Source organism: Bombina bombina, chromosome 6, assembly GCF_027579735.1.
Source record: "Bombina bombina isolate aBomBom1 chromosome 6, aBomBom1.pri, whole genome shotgun sequence".
NCBI lineage: Eukaryota > Metazoa > Chordata > Amphibia > Anura > Bombinatoridae > Bombina > Bombina bombina.
Window position 1 is genome coordinate 434,582,197 of NC_069504.1, and position 19,413 is coordinate 434,601,609.

A 19,413-nucleotide genomic window follows, 5' to 3' on the forward strand; every position below is an offset into this window, starting at 1 on the left:
CAGTTGAAAACAATGAAATGAAGAGGAACTGCCAGTAAATTCCATAGTCTGCTGCCAATGCGTTGGCTGAGCACACGGCTAGCGTTAGGCGCGATGTTACACAAACACTTACACAACCTCACAGAGCAGTTATTGCAGCGAGGCGCGTGAGTCGTCTGATTAACCAACCAACAATAAATATTGCTGTGTCACTTGAAGTGGGAGGAGAATGTCACTAGTGACAGGCAGAGGGAGGAGGGTCCCACTCACGTTATCTTTATGTCAGTGGCTGCCTTTGTTGGACCCGACAGGCTGATTACTGAGTTCTGATCTCTCAGGTACCGTTCCATTTATAAATACACCACACAATCACCTTTCCCTATGTTCCCTGAGAGGATTACTGAGCAATGCTGCACAACACCTCTCACTGCAAGGTGGGAAGTGGGTAGGTCCATGGACGGCGTTGACAAGTTGTTAGACTAGATATGTTATTTGCCGTGACTGAAGAGCTGAGCTCCGCCCTTTGTTTAGAAGTACCCATTGGGGGCGTACCGTTTATTAACATGAAGAAAGCAGAGCCTAACTACTGAGCAAAGTACTGGTGCTCATACCCCCTGCCACAGCACCAGCTCCGCCATGCACGACTACGACCAGGACACCTCCTTTCTGGGGGAGTGGGGCCGCTTCCAGCTTATGATCTTCTTCTTGCTCAGTGCCAGCATAATCCCCAATGGATTCAATGGCATGTCCGTGATGTTCCTGGCTGCCATCCCGGAGCATCGTTGTACGGTACCCGACAGTGCCAACCTGACCTCGGCTTGGAGAAATGTGAGCATCCCCCTGGAACTGCATGACGGGCTGGAGGTGGAGAGCAAGTGCCGGAGATACCGGCTGGACATCCTGAGTAATTTCTCCGCTATGGGGCTACTGCCTGGGCGGGATGTCAACTTGAGTGTGATAGAGACTGAAACTTGTATGGATGGATGGGTGTACGACAGAGACCTGTACCTCTCCACCATAGTGACAGAGGTAAGTAAAGTATCCCAGTGACTGAAGTTAGCCAGAAGTTTGTAGTGTACAATATTCACATTGCTTGCTGAGTAACGTGGTTTAATAACGTGGTTTAATAAGGAACGAACATTGTGTGCAAAGTACTAGTTGCCCTGGAGATGTGCACTGACTAGATCCAAAAGTGTATAATAGTTACTCATAAGGAAAAAAGCTTTCTGAATTCTGTTACTCAATTTAGCTAATCAACATGAGGAGAGCTACCTCAATATTTAGTGAATCTACATCATGATCACTTGATCAGTGATCAGAATACTTTTCTCAATGATAATGTATTTCGTTACTGGGTAGACTTACATGCTTAAAGTGACATTCCAGCCAAAATTGGAAACCACATGGATGCATTTCGGTATTGAACAGAAGCATTTTTGTAATATACATGTATTAGCAAACATACTTCCAATAAAAGCTATAGCTCTTTCAAAAGTGTATTTAAGTGTGCACCAGCATTTTAAACACAGCACTTGCTCAGAGAGGCTAAGGGGCTTGTACCATCTGGTAATGACTCAATTTGTTAATTGCTTACATGATACAAGCCCCACAGATGATCTGAGCAGCTTCAGTATTTAAAATGTGGGTGCAGTGACAATATCTAGCTATGCTTGACATGGACGTGCAGAGAAAAATGTTAGCACTAAAACAGTTATAACTTTTACTAGAAACATTTTTGCTAATACATATATATTGTAAATATGTTTGTATTCAAAGATGTAATAAATCTATGTGCATTTAAATTTTGACTGGAATGTCCCTTTAAGGACTATAGGCCTGTTCATTTATCATCTTTGATTTTTGTCTATGTAAAATAAACGTAAAATACTTATTTAATGTAATAACATTATACAAATTCAGTAATTTAAGATTACATATGCAATATCAAAGAAAGTTTGCTGCTGAAACTATTTTGTACCTAAGAGAGTGTCTGAAGTTAATTTTAAGAGACAGTGTACTGTAAAATTACTTATACTAGCTGCAGAGTTTAACATTTATGGGAAATTTCTCCTTTATGTATATTTTGATATATGGAATAGCTATCTGGTAATTTAAATCACAACCTAATTAAATGGACTGAGCTTGTAGGGAAAGCAGACCTCATTAGCTAATCACTATATCTACACAAAATCTCCCTTATCTCTCTATACACAGTAAGACCAATACTTAGGGCCCAATTATCTAAATCTCTAAGCTCAGATGAGGTTATCTAAGACTTCTTGTCAGTTCCTATGAGGCCTCTCAAAAAATGTAAACAAAAATGTAATCTTTAAACGTGTTTATGTTGATTAATTTAGTGTTCTTATTTATATCAATCTGTCTTACATAATTGTTCTTAATTTACTCCTAGGTTCCATGTCTGAATGAACTGTTGCAAAAATAGTCAATATGTTATATTGCAAGCCACTCTCAAAGTTGATGTAAAAGATAGTAATATAATATTTAAAACTCTGAAATGCATGCTATGAATGTAAAAAAAGCCTAATTGATCTGATAAAATGAAAAACTATTAGCTATGTAAATTGGCCCACCATGAATAGGCAATATATGTTATGTCTCTCAAAACACTAAGGGTCAGATTACGAGTGGCACATGAACAGTTACTCGCAAGCGATAGGTGGTTTATCGCAGCTGTTTATGTGCTTCGGGTTTAGTTCTCATATTACAAGTTGAAAGTAAACGTGATTGCTGGAACGCAATTGAAGTTAACGTGCGTCAGTTAGTGTGACCTCAGAGCTCTGGTTAATTGTTTAGCGAAACAAAAAGTGTCACAAAACACATCAAAAATACATTCCAAAGTACAATGACACTTACAATGACACTATCTAATAAAATGATTAAAAAAAAAATATTGCAAAAAAAAGTTATAAGGGCTCAAAGATATGAGGTCTCAGGTGTTAGAAAAAAAGGGCTTCAACATAGAGATTTATATATATATTCATTCATTCATTCATATATTCATATGTATTTATGTGTTTATTTGTGTATAAATGTCTGTAAATAGATACACATATAAACACATAAATACATATGCATACATATACTGTACACACACACACACACACATATATATATATATATATTCATATGTATTTATGTGTTTATTTGTGTATAAATGTCTGTAAATAGATACACATATAAACACATAAATACATATGTATACATATACTGTACACACACACACACATATATATATATATATATATTCATATGTATTTATGTGTTTATTTGTGTATAAATGTCTGTAAATAGATACACATATAAACACATAAATACATATGTATACATATACTGTACACACACACACATATATATATATATTCATATGTATTTATGTGTTTATTTGTGTATAAATGTCTGTAAATAGATACACATATAAACACATAAATACATATGTATACATATACTGTACACACACACATATATATATATTCATATGTATTTATGTGTTTATTTGTGTATAAATGTCTGTAAATAGATACACATATAAACACATAAATACATATGTATACATATACTGTACACACACACACATATATATATATATTCATATGTATTTATGTGTTTATTTGTGTATAAATGTCTGTAAATAGATACACATATAAACACATAAATACATATGTATACATATACTGTACACACACACACATATATATATATATATATATTCATATGTATTTATGTGTTTATTTGTGTATAAATGTCTGTAAATAGATACACATATAAACACATAAATACATATGTATACATATACTGTACACACACACACACACACACATATATATATATATTCATATGTATTTATGTGTTTATTTGTGTATAAATGTCTGTAAATAGATACACATATAAACACATAAATACATATGTATACATATACTGTACACACACACATATATATGTAAAAAAATAGTTCCAAGTTGAAGCAGCAGGTAAAAAAATAACATATCCTTTATTCCTTTATATATATATACATATTATGGCAAGTGAACACCAAAAAGTATGCAATCATGTTTTTCTTGCCTGTTAGCTGTGATGCTGCTTTTTTTTTAACCCATTTTAGGAATAAAATGTATGTTTTTACTTAAAACAGAGTTGCTTCATTGAATAATTACATTTTTGAAGTTTTAAACATTACGTTATTGTAGACCTCCAATAGAAATCATTGCTTATAAGAACCAAAAGGCCCAGTGAGGCTGCTAATTATAAAGAAGAAATTATCCTTTTTGGAATAATGGGTCTCATGTCCCTGTAAGTGAAGCACAGCATGAGGTAAGGGCTGTGCAATAGGCTGCTCTCTCTCCATAAAGAAAACCCCTAGAGCCCAGTGGTGCTAGTGATCACTGTTTCTGCATCTTATGGAGACAATTGAATTCTCACCATCTGTGTAAATATTTGTGTGTCTGAATAATAATTGTATTTACAAGTTATATCAGTAAATAGTTCAGCCATGCATGAAACATTAATACCCTGTTAGACATCACTCATCCCAATGCAGCATATCACCGCAGACCCATTAAAGAGACAGTGTACTGTAAAGCTAATTTCCCCTTAATGTGCTTCCAATTACTTGTTATACCAGCAGCAGAGTATAAAATATGCATCCTTTAGGTTTACTATTGTATACGAAACAGCTGTTTTTATTCTTTGAAAACACAATCCATTAAAATGGGCTACGTTTAGAAGGAAATCAGATCTCCTTATCCTATAACTCTCTGTAAACTCATATTCGTCCTTATCTCTGTCTGTATACCAAAGGCCAAAACGTAAAGGTGAATGAAACTCAAAAAAACTGTTTCATGAAATAGAGCATGCAATTTTACACAGCCTTCTAGTTTACTTCTATTATCAATTTTTTTTTCTTATCTTTGTATCTTTTGTTGAAATGTAGGGAAGTAAGCTTAGGAGCCTGCCCATTTCTGGAGCACTATATGAGCACTAGAGATCAGCACTATTTCCTGCCATATAGTTCTCCAGATGCCTACCTAAATATCTCTTTAACAAAGAATATCATGAGAACTAAGCAAATTTGATAATATAAGTAAATTGGAAACCTTTTTTTTTTAAATTGTATGCTCTGTCTGAATCGCAAAATAATTTTTTTGGGGTTTCATATCCCTTTAACAATATTAACAAAAAATTGACTTTGTATTACGTATATCTCTCCTACCCTCCATTGAGAGTGTAATTGCTTTTAAAGGGACAGTCTAGGCCAAAATAAACTTTCATGATTCAGATAGAGCATGTATTTTTAAACAATTTTCCAATTTACTTTTATCACCAATTTTGCTTTGTTCTCTTGGTATTCTTAGTTGAAAGCTTAACCTAGGAGATTCATATGCTAATTTCTTAGAGCTTGAAGCCCACCTCTTTCAGATTGCATTTTAACAGTTTTTCACCACTAGAGGGTGTTAGTTCACATATTTCATATAGATAACACTGTGCTCGTGCACGTGAAGTAATCTTGGAGCAGGCACTGATTGGCTAGACTGCAAGTCTGTCAAAAGAACTGAAAAAAGGGGCAGTTTGCAGAGGCTTAGATACAAGATAATCACAGAGGTTAAAAGTATATTATTATAACTGTGTTGGTTATGAAAAACTGGGAAATAGGTAATAAAGGGATTATCTATCTTTTAAAACAATAAAAATTCTGGTGTAGACTGTCCCTTTAATAGCAATGTTTACATAGATTTTCTTTAGCCTACACTTAAAGGGGCAGTAAAGTCAAACATAAACATTCATGAATCAGATAGAGAATTCCATTTGAAGCAACTATCCAATTTACTTATATTACCAAATGTACTTTGTTCTCCTGGTATCCTTTGTTAAAGAGTAATCCTAGGTGAGCTCAGGAGCATGCACATGCCCTTAGCCATCTGGCAGCAGTGTTTACAACAATATTTATAGCAATGTTATACATAGTTGCAAACTCTATGCTGCAGAGAGTCTATAGCAGTCTATGGCAGCAGTGTTTGCATTTATGTATAACGTTGCTATAAACAAGGTTGCCATCACTGCTGCCAGGTGGCTTAAAGGAATACTGAACCCAAATGTTTTCTTTCATGATTCAGATAGAGCATGCAATTTTAAGCAACTTTCCAGTTTACTCCTATTATAATTTTTTTCTTTGTTTGAAAAAGCAGGAATGCAAGCTTACGAGCCGGCCCAATTTTGGTTCAGACCCTGGATAGCGCTTGAAGATTGGTGGGTATATTTAGCCACCAATCAGAAAGCTGTACCCAGGTGCTGAACCAAAGATGGGCCGGCTTCTAAGCCTACATTCTTGCTTTTTCAAATAAAGATACAAAAAGAACAAAGTAAAATTGACAACAGGAGTAAATTAGAAAGTTGCTTACAATTGCATGCTGTAGCTGAATCTCAAAAGAAAAAAATTGGGTTCAGTATTCCTTTAAGACACATGCATGTTCCTGAGCTCACCTAGGGTTACAGTTTAACAAAGGATACCAAGAGAACTAACCAAAATTGATGATAGAAGTAAATTGGAAAGTTGTTTAAAATAGTTTTTCCATTTAAGTTTAACTTTTAACTTTTCTGTCTCTTTAAGTATTGAAATTTTCAATATAGGTAGGAATACCACAGGCAAAATAAGTTATTTCAAATGCCACAATAAAAGCAAAGGAGTAATATGTAAACGATAGAATACACTCCAACAGGTACAATGGATAATTGGAAATAAAGGAAAGGAGATAACATTTTACAGTACACTTTCCCTATATAATAATATCCACTCATAACAATCATCTGGAAAACACATTCTGAAGTAAGGTATACATCTTCTCTACATTCTATATGAACAAGTGATACATATATTGGTGAGGGCTGTGGTTTGAGATTTCTCAGCAGATTGGCATGTATTAGTCAATTGATGATGTCTCCAGGGCCTGATTTACATATCTTACCCTCAGTCATAGGTCATTCAGGATCACTTATGTGCTTTCCTCTCTCTTATACAAAGTGACTCCGTTATAATTAGATGCAGTCTACCTGATTACAAACCTATTTTGCTTAACAATGGACTATTAATACCAGGTGGTTAGTCAAGCTTTGTAGCAAGTTGAATTTAAAAGTAGATTGTATTGGCATCGCTAAAGCAGACAAACGGGTGCGTTTCTGAGAGAATACAGCCTTAGGCAGTTATCTATGCATTATAGTGACAAATATGACAAGTAGTAGAATATTCATTTTTAATAATGGCATCTCCCTGTATTGCAATTGTTATTATATATATATATGTATATAAATATATATATATAAAACAAACATTTGGTACTAGCTACTAGGGAATAATATAGAAAGCCAATAAGCCGTGGGTGACTCCTTACTTCAATATCCCCGGGGTCTCCCAGGGCACAGTGATCTATTAGAACAAATATAAAAAGTATAAGAAAAATTAAAGTAGACCCTGTCCAGCAGATGTTCAGTGTGACTTGTGCTCATGTCTTCAAATTATTTTTTATCACTTGATGCCTTATAATAAAACTATGTGAATTGGTATTTGGGATCCTATTTTAAATTTTCTTTCAAACAACAAAATTTCTAGCCCTCTTATATAAAGGGTTACTAAAGTCAAAATGAAGCTTTTACGATTCAGAACGAGCACGCAGCTTCAAGAGACTTTCCAATCTACTTCTATTATTAAATTGTGCTCAGTGTTTTTATATTCACACCTTCTGGGGCACCTGCTACTATTGAGCATGTGCAAGAGTTCACATTGTATACGTACAGTATATGATTCTGTAATTGACTGATGGATGTCACATGATACAGAGGGCCGGCACATTGAAGTCAATTTTGAAATTTGTCAGAAAAAAAAATCTACTGTTCATTTAATATTCAGAATAAGGTGCTATTGTACTGTCTTTTTATTGTGCACTTGTTGATTATGCAATTCTATTACATTTAATAGAACTTTAAACACGTATGCAGTGTATTTAAAATAAAAAGCAGAACTATTTTATTTTTTATTTTACTATTTTTAAACACATATTTTGCCTATTATAACCACTTGTTTAAAAGGGAAGATTTTATAGTAGAACTTGCAAACACATGACTGCTGAAATCTATTATACTTTCATTTCAATTTGAAGAATAACCAATTCTTACATCCATCATAAATAATTTATTAGGACATAGAGAATGAAAGAATAAATAATATAGGCTAGAAAGGGGGTATCAGGTGTATGAGCGGTATTTTCTATGCTAGCTTGTTAGTAATATGTGTACTAATTAATGTGTATCCTTAATTTGTTTCACTGTTGATTTATAAGCACACATGCTAATTTCTAAGCCCTTGAAGGCCGCCTCTTATCTCAGTGATTTTTGACAGTTTTCCACAGTTAGACACTGCTAGTTCAGGTGTGCCATATAGATAACATTGTGCTCACTCTTGTGGAGTTATTTATGAGTCAGCACTGATTGGCTAAAATTCAAGTCTGATTAAAAAAAAATGAGCTAAGGGGCAATCTGCAGAGGCTTAGATACAAGGTAATCACAGAGGTAAAAAGTATATTAATACAACTGTGTTAGCTATGCAAGCTATGGGGAATGAGTAATAAAGGGATTATATATCTTTTTAAACAATAAAAAGTCTGAAGTAGACTGTCCCTTTAAGAATGCCTGGGATAAGCATAAGGCTATCCTACAACCTAGATAAGTTTATATTTTAGGAAATATTGAGCAGACTTGTTGGGCCTATGGTTCTTATCTGCTGTCAAAATCTATGTTTCGATTAATATTTGTAAAACTCAGAATGTTTGTTATTTATTCATAATACTAAATATCTCTACATATCTATGCATATATCCTTTAGTACATGGTCTGACAGATGTATTCAAAATCTAGGACCCAATCCAAAAATTAAAGAGCCATAATATTTTTGGGTGTGCATATGATTATAGCAGCATACTCACATGCCCTCTTTCCTGTTAACTGCCTGAATGTTGGACACTGCATGATCTTCTAAAACTTTCAGTAGCATAGTCCACACTTACCTCATTTGTGAGTGCACAATTTAAAGGGATAGTAAACATTGGGAGTGAGGTTACAATATTCTGCACTATGTGAAGAAATATATTACATGACGGTAGCTCTTTGTTTGATTTTTTAATAGCCTAATTTGTCACCTAAATGTATACTTACCACCAATGCGAAGCCATCCTCTTCTGCGTGGCTGTTTTTTCAAATAGCGTCAAGAGCTCACTCTCTAATCACAGAAAGCTCTTTGGCGCCATTGAAGTACATGTAGCGCGCTCCTGCACTAGATAAAGTTGTTGGTATTTGAAAAAACAGCCACACAGAAGAGGATGGCTTCAGTGAGGAGGTAAATATACTTTAAGGTGACAAATTAGGCTTTTAAAAAATCAAAATCAAAGGGCTATCGTCATGTTACATAATTCTGTGCATAGTGCAGCATGATGTAACATTATTCCCAACGTTTACGCCCCTTTAAACTCTATTTTGCAGGTGTTTTTAACTTTGGATTGCATGAGCAAATTCCTTAAAGGAGAGTGTAATATCTTCTGCTGGCTGTGTTTACTTAGGCTAGTCAATAGAATATACTCCAGTATAGAAACTTTCAGTATAGGTTTGGCTACCACAGGCTAAATCAGCTATTTCAAATGCCAAAATAGGGGTAAAGGAGCTACTTGTAAACAATTTAAAACACTCCAGCATGTAAAATGATTAATTAGGAACAATTTAAAGGGGAGAAATGTTTGGAGTGAACTGTCCCTTTAACACTTTGGCCGCTAAGTCATTTCCCACCTGTGTGCTAAGCTGGTTTTGAGCTTTTTGTTGCAGTTCACGTTTAAACACTTTTAGAAGTAACGTTTGTGTGAATAAACTATACAAACTATATATTGTTTGTTTTCAGCAGACCCAGCAGATTCAAAATATATTATATGCATTATTATATGTGTATGTATCATCAGGTTTACAAAATAGCGCATAAAATATGAAAAAAAAATATTTTTTGACTCCTGACTCAATAAATAATAGTATGTAATTTTATTTTTCTAAGCTCTATCATTAAAACCTGTGTGGATAAATATTTGTAGTAGGTAACCTGTCTGAAATAAGCAAAAATGAAAGGGACAGTTTACTCAAAAATATTCTCCCCTTTAATTTGTTCCCAATGATCCACTTTACCTGCTGGAGTGTATTAAATTGTTTACAAGTATTTCCTTTACCCTCATATTGGCATTTGAAATAGTTTATTTAGCCTGTAGTATCCCCACCTACCCTGAAAGTTTTTGGCCTTGCGGCCAAGCTATGTAGATACAGCCAGCAGAATAAATTACACTCCCAGTGGGATATAGAAGAGATAAGGTAATAAAATGTTAATTTTCCATTGTTCTCTCCAAGTATTGGTGATTGGTTTATGGACAGATATAAGATAAAGCAGCAAGTGATAAAGTAATGAGATCTGATTATACTTACAAGATCAACCCATTTTATTAGGTTGTGGCTTCAAAACGCAAAATCGGCTGATTCATATACACAAATAAGCCTTAAAAAAGCAAATCTCATGCATTTTTTAATCTGCATCTGATAAAAAAAGTTATTAGAAACACATTAAGGGAGATACAATTTTATAGTGTACTGTCCCTTTAAGAACATTTCACTGTTTTTTCCACTGTTTTATTGCAGGCGTCAATTTAATAAATTATCAAAAACAGCATCTTAGAATTTACTGTACTGTTTTCAGCAATTAAACAGTTCTAGCCACCTCAGAAATTAAAATGAGGCACACAAAGCACACATTTGGTGCATTAAATGAGGGGCTACAAGTATTTCTAGCATGAATTTGGGGTGCACAGCAATTAATGGAATAAGTTGCATTGCTTAAAAACAATTATAATACTAAGCAAAGAGTCGTATTCCACTTATTATTACATTGTCTATTTTTGTGCTAGCAATACATGTAGCCCCTTATTTGATGCACCAAGGGGTATACTTTCCAGAAATGTGTACTTTATTTAATGTATCTTAGTTTCCCAGGTTTCTACAGCTGTCTCATTGCAGACATAACCAATAAAAGTTAAAAGGCTTTTTTAGACTATTTTAAGATTGCCATGTCTGCATTTAAACAGTTCTAGCCACTTGGCAAATTAAAATATGGTACACAAAGCACACATTTGTAGAAGAAAGTACACCCTTTGGCGCATCAAATGAGAGGCTACATGTATCTCTAACACATAATTGAGGTGCGCAACAATTAATGCAATACTTTTTAGCAAGGAGGCATATCCCACTTATTATTACATTGTCTATTTTTGTGCTAGCAATACATGTGGCCCCTCATTTGATGCGGCTTGGTGTGTTCTTTCTAGAAATATTTAGTTGATATACCATATGCATCATATGTGAAGGCATCAGAGTCTGAGTTCTTAAAGAACTCAGCTGTTTCCTCAGCACTGAGACACTTAGCCATAATTTTCTTTTCAGAATAAATAGATATTTTTAAAGGAATAAAAGTTGCTAGAAAATATATAATTTTTATTGCAAAAATAAGCTTCTTTACAGTAAAAATAAGAAGTTTTGAAAGATGGAGTGAGCTGCGTAAAGAGGGTCTTTTACTCACCTTCCACGCACGCTAAAAGACTAATTATAAAAATATTATTTGGTGTGTTTTTTTTTTAAAAAATAGCATTCCTCTACCATTTATTAATTCTTAACCACATTATCCAGGTGATCATGAGATTACAAATATAATATCGGTCCGTATTGTAAAGGGGAATGCGACATTTCTCAGCTAGTTTATTTTTTATAAAATGTATTTTGGGGGTCTCTAGGCAATTTTGATCTTTAATTATGTGCCTCTAAAAACCCCAAATTCTTTAAAAAAAAAAAAATTAAATAATTATTTTTTTACTTTTTTATTTTTTATTCTACTGCCCAAAGACTTATACAATTGGAAAGGGAAGACGATTACCTTTCCAATGAGATACAGGCATCTAAACAGCATGCCCCCATCTCCCTATAACTGACAATTGTCAGTTTAAAATAAAGTTGCACAATGACATCATCACGAGGAGAAGGAAGCCTCAGCGATATCTGTGAGTATCCAGGCCAGATCGCCGGGGTAGGAGTGGATGCGGGTCCTCAGACCACCATCAAGGTGGGGGAGTGCTAGACACGGCTCTGAGCCATCGCAAATTTTCCCACTCAGGTGCTAACGATGGCTCAGAGCCGTGTCTAGCACTCCCCCACCTTGATGGTGGTCTGAGGACCCGCATCCACTCCTACCCCGGCGATCTGGCCTTGGATAATCACAGATATCGCTGAGGCTTCCTTCTCCTCGTGATGATGTCATTGTGCAACTTTATTTTAAACTGACAATCATTAGCACTCAAAGGTTTAATATATCAGTTATGGCAGTAACACACACAAGTAATAATGTAACACTTTGCTTGCAAAAAAGTATCAAAACACAATTTTAGCCCCTTTGTTACCATTAAAACACATTAGTTATTGCTTTGTTGTCACAAATATTTCCTGCCTGGTGGGACCTGGACCTGGATCTTTGCCCCATGCTCTAGCTGTCAGCCACTAGAAGGATTTGCCTTTGAATTTAGAGCACTTCCCAGATCAGGTACAGAGGCAGTCCTAGGCAACCTAGAGGGTGCTAGAGAAAAGGTAGCTGATACTGAAGAAGAAATAAAAAAATAAATAAGTATATATATATATATATATATAGGAATGTGGAGAATATCTGCGCTTAGGAATATAGTGCTAATACTTAGAAGAGAAGCCAAAATAACAATAAATGTGTTATAGCACTATAAAAGTATATGGATGTATAAGTAATGAGGATACTGAACTATTTCTATCTCCAGGTATAATATATATACACAATAATTATTGATATATATTAATATATACAACCATATAGATGTAAATAGTTCCAATAATTGGCTTTCCAAACCAGTAAGCAGAACATGGAGTATTAATCAGACTGTCCATAACAATGTTCAATTATTTCAATATGTGACAGTTCCCAAGTAAGCCTGTAGTCACTGCTGCTTCGTCCAAAGTGGGAATATCCTCTTCAAAGAAAAAGATCCTCCCCCAAGTGAGTACTGAAAAAGATAGAGGGTGGACAAGCGCACAAGAAGGCACTCCTAGTGTAGATCGTTAAGGTGGATTAAATCACTATACAGAGCTGTAAAAATTGCACACTCACGGGATTTAACCTCAATTCATATGAGGTATCAATAGGGCACTGGTATTAGAGTTGATCACCGGTCTCCTTGCAAGTCCTGCTTCAAACTTGTGTCCTCCTTATAGAAATCCACAGATCCAATTGCAGATAATGAAGATTTTCTGGGTTGAAAACCCTGAGGATATATATAGGGACCAAATGGGATCGTATAAAAGTGTATAAAATAGTTTATTTAAATATATAAAAATATGTGTATACAGTCAGTATACAGCTGTCATAAAAGAAACTCAGCTGAATTCATGTAAGAACAATGATAACAATGGTAAAATCGATAGTAGTGCAAACAGCAATGAAAACGATTCCCTTACACATAAGGGAATCGTTTTCATTGCTGTTTGGAGACAGTCATTTTTTATTTACAAAGATCTTGCAACTTTAAAAATATGCTCCCACTTCTGAGGAAAAAATATGGAAATCAACTGCCTTTTACATGTGGTGTTTTTTTCATTGTCCAGTGGTATCGGAGGAAAGAAAAATAAGTTTGCTTTTATATCGCTAAATAGGAAATGAGCCCATCTTAAAGAGACATAAAACATTTCCTTGTATAAGTGTTTTTATTTTATTTTTTGCTTCAAATATCAACTTTAAACATGGATTACCTGTGTAGTTCTACTCTAGACAGATTTTAAGCATAGCAAAAAAGCTGAAACTTTGCTTGCCTCATTTGCATATACTTATCAAAAATCCTATGCTTCTTTGAAACATGCTGGTAGTTTAGGTTTTCAGTGGAAATATGTATAGATAGGTTGTACAAGGATCTATTTTATTCCACTGTACTCAAAGTAGAGGAGATTTTTTTCCTATTAATATTTTGTTTACTCACCATAGACTAGATTAAATACACTAAATTCAAAGCATTCAAAAGCATGTGATAAAAAGCATTCATGTAATTCATTTAAGAAACCTCAGCCTCTTTCCTTTTGTATATATATATATATATATATATATATATATATATATATATATATATATATATATATATATATATATATATATACACTGATGTCTGACAAGCTTTCCACTACTGTGTGATGCATGCTGCTGTTAAATACTCTGGTATCGGCTCTTGATTGGCTGTGGGCACTGGAGCCTGCACTGGAGAGCTGATACATGATAATTTATTGGGAGGTTGCACTAAAGTGCAGTGGAAAGAGATTCACTGTTGTTGGATCTACTAAGAAGGAAATTGTATTTATATTTACAAATTATATGTTTAGTCTGCTTATTTGTATGTGTGTCATTTGGTGCAGGTACCTGATCAGTACTGGTGTCTCTTTTTAGCCTCTTGACATCTTGGGAAGTGTGTTTAGGAGGAATTAATTTACAGAAAATGAAATTGGGTGGACAAAGCAAACCACTAAAGATCAAAGCATTATGCATATCTAGAAAGATAAAACATGTCTAGGATCTGCAGTGATAAGCAAAACATAATTAGTGAAAGTTAAAACTTTACCTTTAATAAGGTTTAATAAAACGAATGGGCAAACCACTGTTTCTATAATACATTTTAATTTGGTCAGGAAATCCAGTGGCTCTGGTAGTTAGACTTAAAACATATTTGAGATAGTTTTAGCCAAAGTGTCTTGATATTTAATAGTTTATAGAAGTGTACTGATAATCTTATAACATTGACACAAATCCCTTTTTAAGTACGGTGAGAAAATACTCTTTATAGTTTGGGAAAGTTTGGTTAATCCTAATTAGTGTAGGTGTTTGTATCCCAAGGGTAATGCTCAATGACATCTTCATCAGTATGTCTTGATAAATTATTTACGGCTAGATTAGGAGTTTTGCAGTATGAGTGAAAAAGCAGCGTTAAGGCTCTTTTTCACTACCGCTGGTATTACGAGTATTGTAGGTTTAGCTGCACCGCACACTTTTTTGGCCATAACGCAACGTAACTACCGCAGCTTTCAAAAAGTCCTTTTTCAATGGGACTTCCACAGTTCTGGTATTATTAGTTTGCCTGGGAGGCCAAAAAGTGAGCGGTGCATCCTATACTGTTAAGATTCGTACCGTAAACTGAAAGTCAGTAGTTATGAGTTTTACGCTTCAACGCCGTAACATAAAACTCATAACTAAAGTGCTAAAAAGTACACTAACACCCATAAACTACCTATTAACCCCTAAACCGAGGCCCTCCCGCATCGCAAATAATAAAATAAAATTATTAACCCCTAATCTGCCACTCCCGACATTGCCGCCACTATAATTAACATATTAACCCCTAAACCGCCATAGTCCCGCATCGCAAACACTAGTTAAATATTATTAACCCCTAATCTGCTGTCCCTAACATCGCTGCAACCTACATTACTGTTATTAACCCAAATGCCTTTTTCAGCGCAATAGGGAGCTTAGGTTTTTTAAGTAGGTTTTTATTTGGGGGGTTTGGTTGTGTGGGTGGTGGGTTTTACTGTTGGGGGGGTGTTTGTTTTTTTACAGGTAAAATAGTTGATTTCTTTGGGGCAATGCCCAGCAAAAGGCCCTTTTAAGGGCTATTGGCAGTTTAGGCTAGGGGTTTTTTTATTTTTGGGGGCTTTTTTATTTTGATAGGGCTATTAGATTAGGTGTAATTTAGTGTTTGTTTTTTTTGTAATTTAGTTAATTGTATTTAATAAATGTAATTGATTTAATTGTAGTGTAAGGTTAGGCTTTAGTGTAACTCAGGTTAGGTTTTATTTTACAGGTCAATTTGTATTTATTTTAGCTAGGTAGTTATTAAATAGTTAATAACTATTTACTAACTAGTCTGCCTAGTTAAAATAAATACAAACTTAGCTGTGAAATAAAAATAAAACAGATACATAGAATGGGTAAGTGAGCTCTACAAGCAAAAAGGCTAAGGTGGATACGATAAAAGTTTTAATTTAAGGCAATCAATTAAAATCAAGCATACAACAATTTAATGTTAAAAAAACTTCATGGATCCATGATATACATATAAACAGTAAAATACAGTAGTCTTGAGAAAGGCCTGGGAAAGGCCAAAACGCGTTGACATACTTCTGGTGAGCCTATTTTTAATATCCTAAAAAAGTGTTTTTAAACTTTATTGCACTATTGTTATTTCTGTTTTTTACAGGTTCAGGATTTTATATATATTTTTTGTTATTTTTTGGTATCACTTTTGGTATTTTTTAAGGAACCAGGATTCCAGTCTAATCGCCTCTATATACACACTTCATTTTACTACTATTTTTCTTTTTGGATTAAGAAACTCACTATTGCAAGATTTCCACTGTTTTTATGATTTTTATGATTTTTATTTTTTGAAGATACATCAGGAGATTGTTGTAATCACTAATTAATTTTTCAACTATCCACTATTCTTTTTACACTAATTTTTTACACTAATATTTACACATTTTTTTGGAACTTTTTATTGGAATTTTTTATTGGACATTTTGAACGTTTGGATTTGTAACACAGACACACGGAATAAACACCATCAAGGAAGACTTTTTTTATCACTTGTTACATTTTAAGTTCCTCTTTAACTAAGTGAGAATTCCCTAACTTTTATCTTGAAGTCACCTTTTATGAACATTTTATATAGATATGAATAGCTATTCACACATTGCATTTTAAACATCTATTTGTAACATTTCTGTACATTGCCACAAAGTGTAAGATTTGTGTGCATAACCACGGTGTGGTCTATGCCGTGACTATCTCATTGAGAATATTAAATTGCATTACATTTATCTACTGTATTTTACTGTTTATATGTATATCATGGATCCATGAAGTTTTTTAACATTAAATTGTAGTATGCTTGATTTTAATTGATTGCCTTAAATTAACCCCTTAATGACCGGACCATTTTTCAATTTTCTTACCCTTAATGACAATGGCTATTTTTACATTTCTGCAGTGTTTGTGTTTAGCTGTAATTTTCATCTTACTCATTTACTGTACCCACACATATTATATACCGTTTTTCTCGCCATTAAATGGACTTTCTAAAGATACCATTATTTTCATCATATCCTATAATTCACTATAAAGAAAAATATAAAATATGGGGAAAAAATCGAAAAAAACACACTTTTTCTAACTTTGACTTCCAAAATCTGTTACACATCTACAACCACCAAAATACAACCATTCTAAATAGTTTCTAAATTTTGTCCCGAGTTTAGAAATACCCAATGTTTACATGTTCTTTGCTTTTTTTGCAAGTTATAGGGCCATAAATACAAGTAGCACTTTGCCATTTCCAAACCCCTTTTTTTCAAAATTAGCGCTAGTTACATTGGAACACTGACCCCCCTCAAACAGCTCTCTTCCCTCCCCCACCTCACAATTGTCACCGCCATCTTAAGTACTGGCAGAAAGTCTGCCAGTACTGAAATAAAAATATTTTCAATTTTTTTATTTTATTTTTTCATACAGTCTGCAGTGATGGATCCCCCCTTACCCCACAACCTCCCTGATCCCCCCCCATACATCTCTCTAACCCTCCCCCTCTATCTATTTGCCGCCATCTTGGGTACTGGCAGCTGTCTGCCAGTACCCAATTTGCCCCCCAAAATATTTTTTTTTTACTTTTTTTTATATAAAGTATTTATTTTCTGTAGTGTAGCTGGCCCCTCTAAATACTATACATCCCTCCCCCTCCCAGATCCCTTACTAAAGAAAGAGATCCCCTGCATCTACATTGATGCTTTTTTTTTTGAATTGCAAGCATATTTTGCGTGCGCGCGCACCCGCCCCACACACCCCCGGCCGCAAATGCCTTCCCACCACTAACTGCCGACAATGATAGTCCGATTGGGGAATCCAAAACTAAGGTACATAGTGCCAAAAGATGCTCCCACCCACCAACGACTTTGTTTACATCCATAGCCGATGCAGATGGAGCCACAGAGTGTCCCTTTCTGCATCGGTATGTTAAATGGGGGATTGCAGTGATGCCTCAATATTGAGGCATCACTACAATCCCTTGTAAGCAGCTGGAAGCGATCATGATCGCTTCCAGCACTTCTAACAACAGAGGACGTACCAGGTACGTCAACTGTCATTAAGGGAAGTTTTTCCTATGACGTACCTGGTACGTCCTCTGTCATTAAGGGGTTAAAACTTTTATCGTATCCACCTTAGCCTTTTTGCGTGCAGCTCTCACTTCCCCATTCTACAGTATTTATTTGTTATCTATCCAAGTCCACTAGGGGTGGCGGTGACGTTAGGGGCGGAAGATTAGGGGCTAATAAATGTAGGTAGGTGGCAGCGATGTTAGGGGCGGCAGATTAGGGGTTAATAAGTGTAATGTAGGTGGCGGCAACATTGGGGCGGCAGATTAGGGGTTAATAAGTGTAGGTAGGTGGCTGCGACATTGGGGGTGGCAGATTAGGGGTTAATAGGTGTAATGTAGGTGTCGGCGATGTCGGGGGCGGCAGATTAGGGGTTTTTAGACTCAGGGTTTATGTTAGGGTGTTAGGTGTAAACATAACTTTTCTTTCCCCATAGGAATCAATGGGGCTGCGCTACGGAGCTTTACGCTGCTTTATTACAGGTGTTAGGCTTTTTTTCAACCTGCTCTCCCCATTGATGTCTATGGGGAAATCGTGCACGAGCACGTAAAACCAGCTCAAAGCAGCGCTGGTATTGGAGTGCGGTATTGAGCTCAATTTTGATCAACGCTCACTTATTGCCTGCTACATTTACAGGTTTATGATAACCTGTAATAGTAGCACTATAGGGAGGTGAGCGGTGACAATAACTTGAAAGTTAGTACCGAGCCGCTCATAACGCAAAACTTGTAATCTAACCGTTAGATAATTAGGCAGAATTTTACCCCTAAATATTTTTTTATTTCAAATGTTATATTTTTATCCTCTTAAAGTACACTTTTAGGGTAAAAAATTAGGATTATGAATATATCATTTATTTTAAACATATGTTCTTTTTTGTGATGCAATAAAGTGTATTAAAGGTTTAGCTTGAAGTAGCAATAAACCATAAAAATGTATATCATGCTTCTAGATCAAGGATGGAGAGGGCTTTGGCCAGGGAATAAGCAGAACAAGGTAGGCCACTTATGGACCTAAAATATAAGGTCTCTCTAGAACCAGAACATACCATAATACAAGAATAATACTATATTTAGTTAGTAGTGCACCATCATCAAA

General features: G+C 35.0%; 1 protein-coding gene across 1 annotated transcript in view; it reads left to right on the forward strand.

Moving 5' to 3' along the window:
• The first annotated feature begins 247 nt into the window (after positions 1-247).
• The window catches only part of LOC128663052 (organic cation/carnitine transporter 2), a 190,834-nt gene continuing 171,668 nt past the window's right edge, over positions 248-19,413 (forward strand). The window contains exon 1 of the mRNA XM_053717191.1: positions 248-1,008. Coding sequence (XP_053573166.1) covers positions 616-1,008 — 393 coding nt within the window. The 5' untranslated portion in view covers positions 248-615. The remainder of the gene's footprint in view (positions 1,009-19,413) is intronic.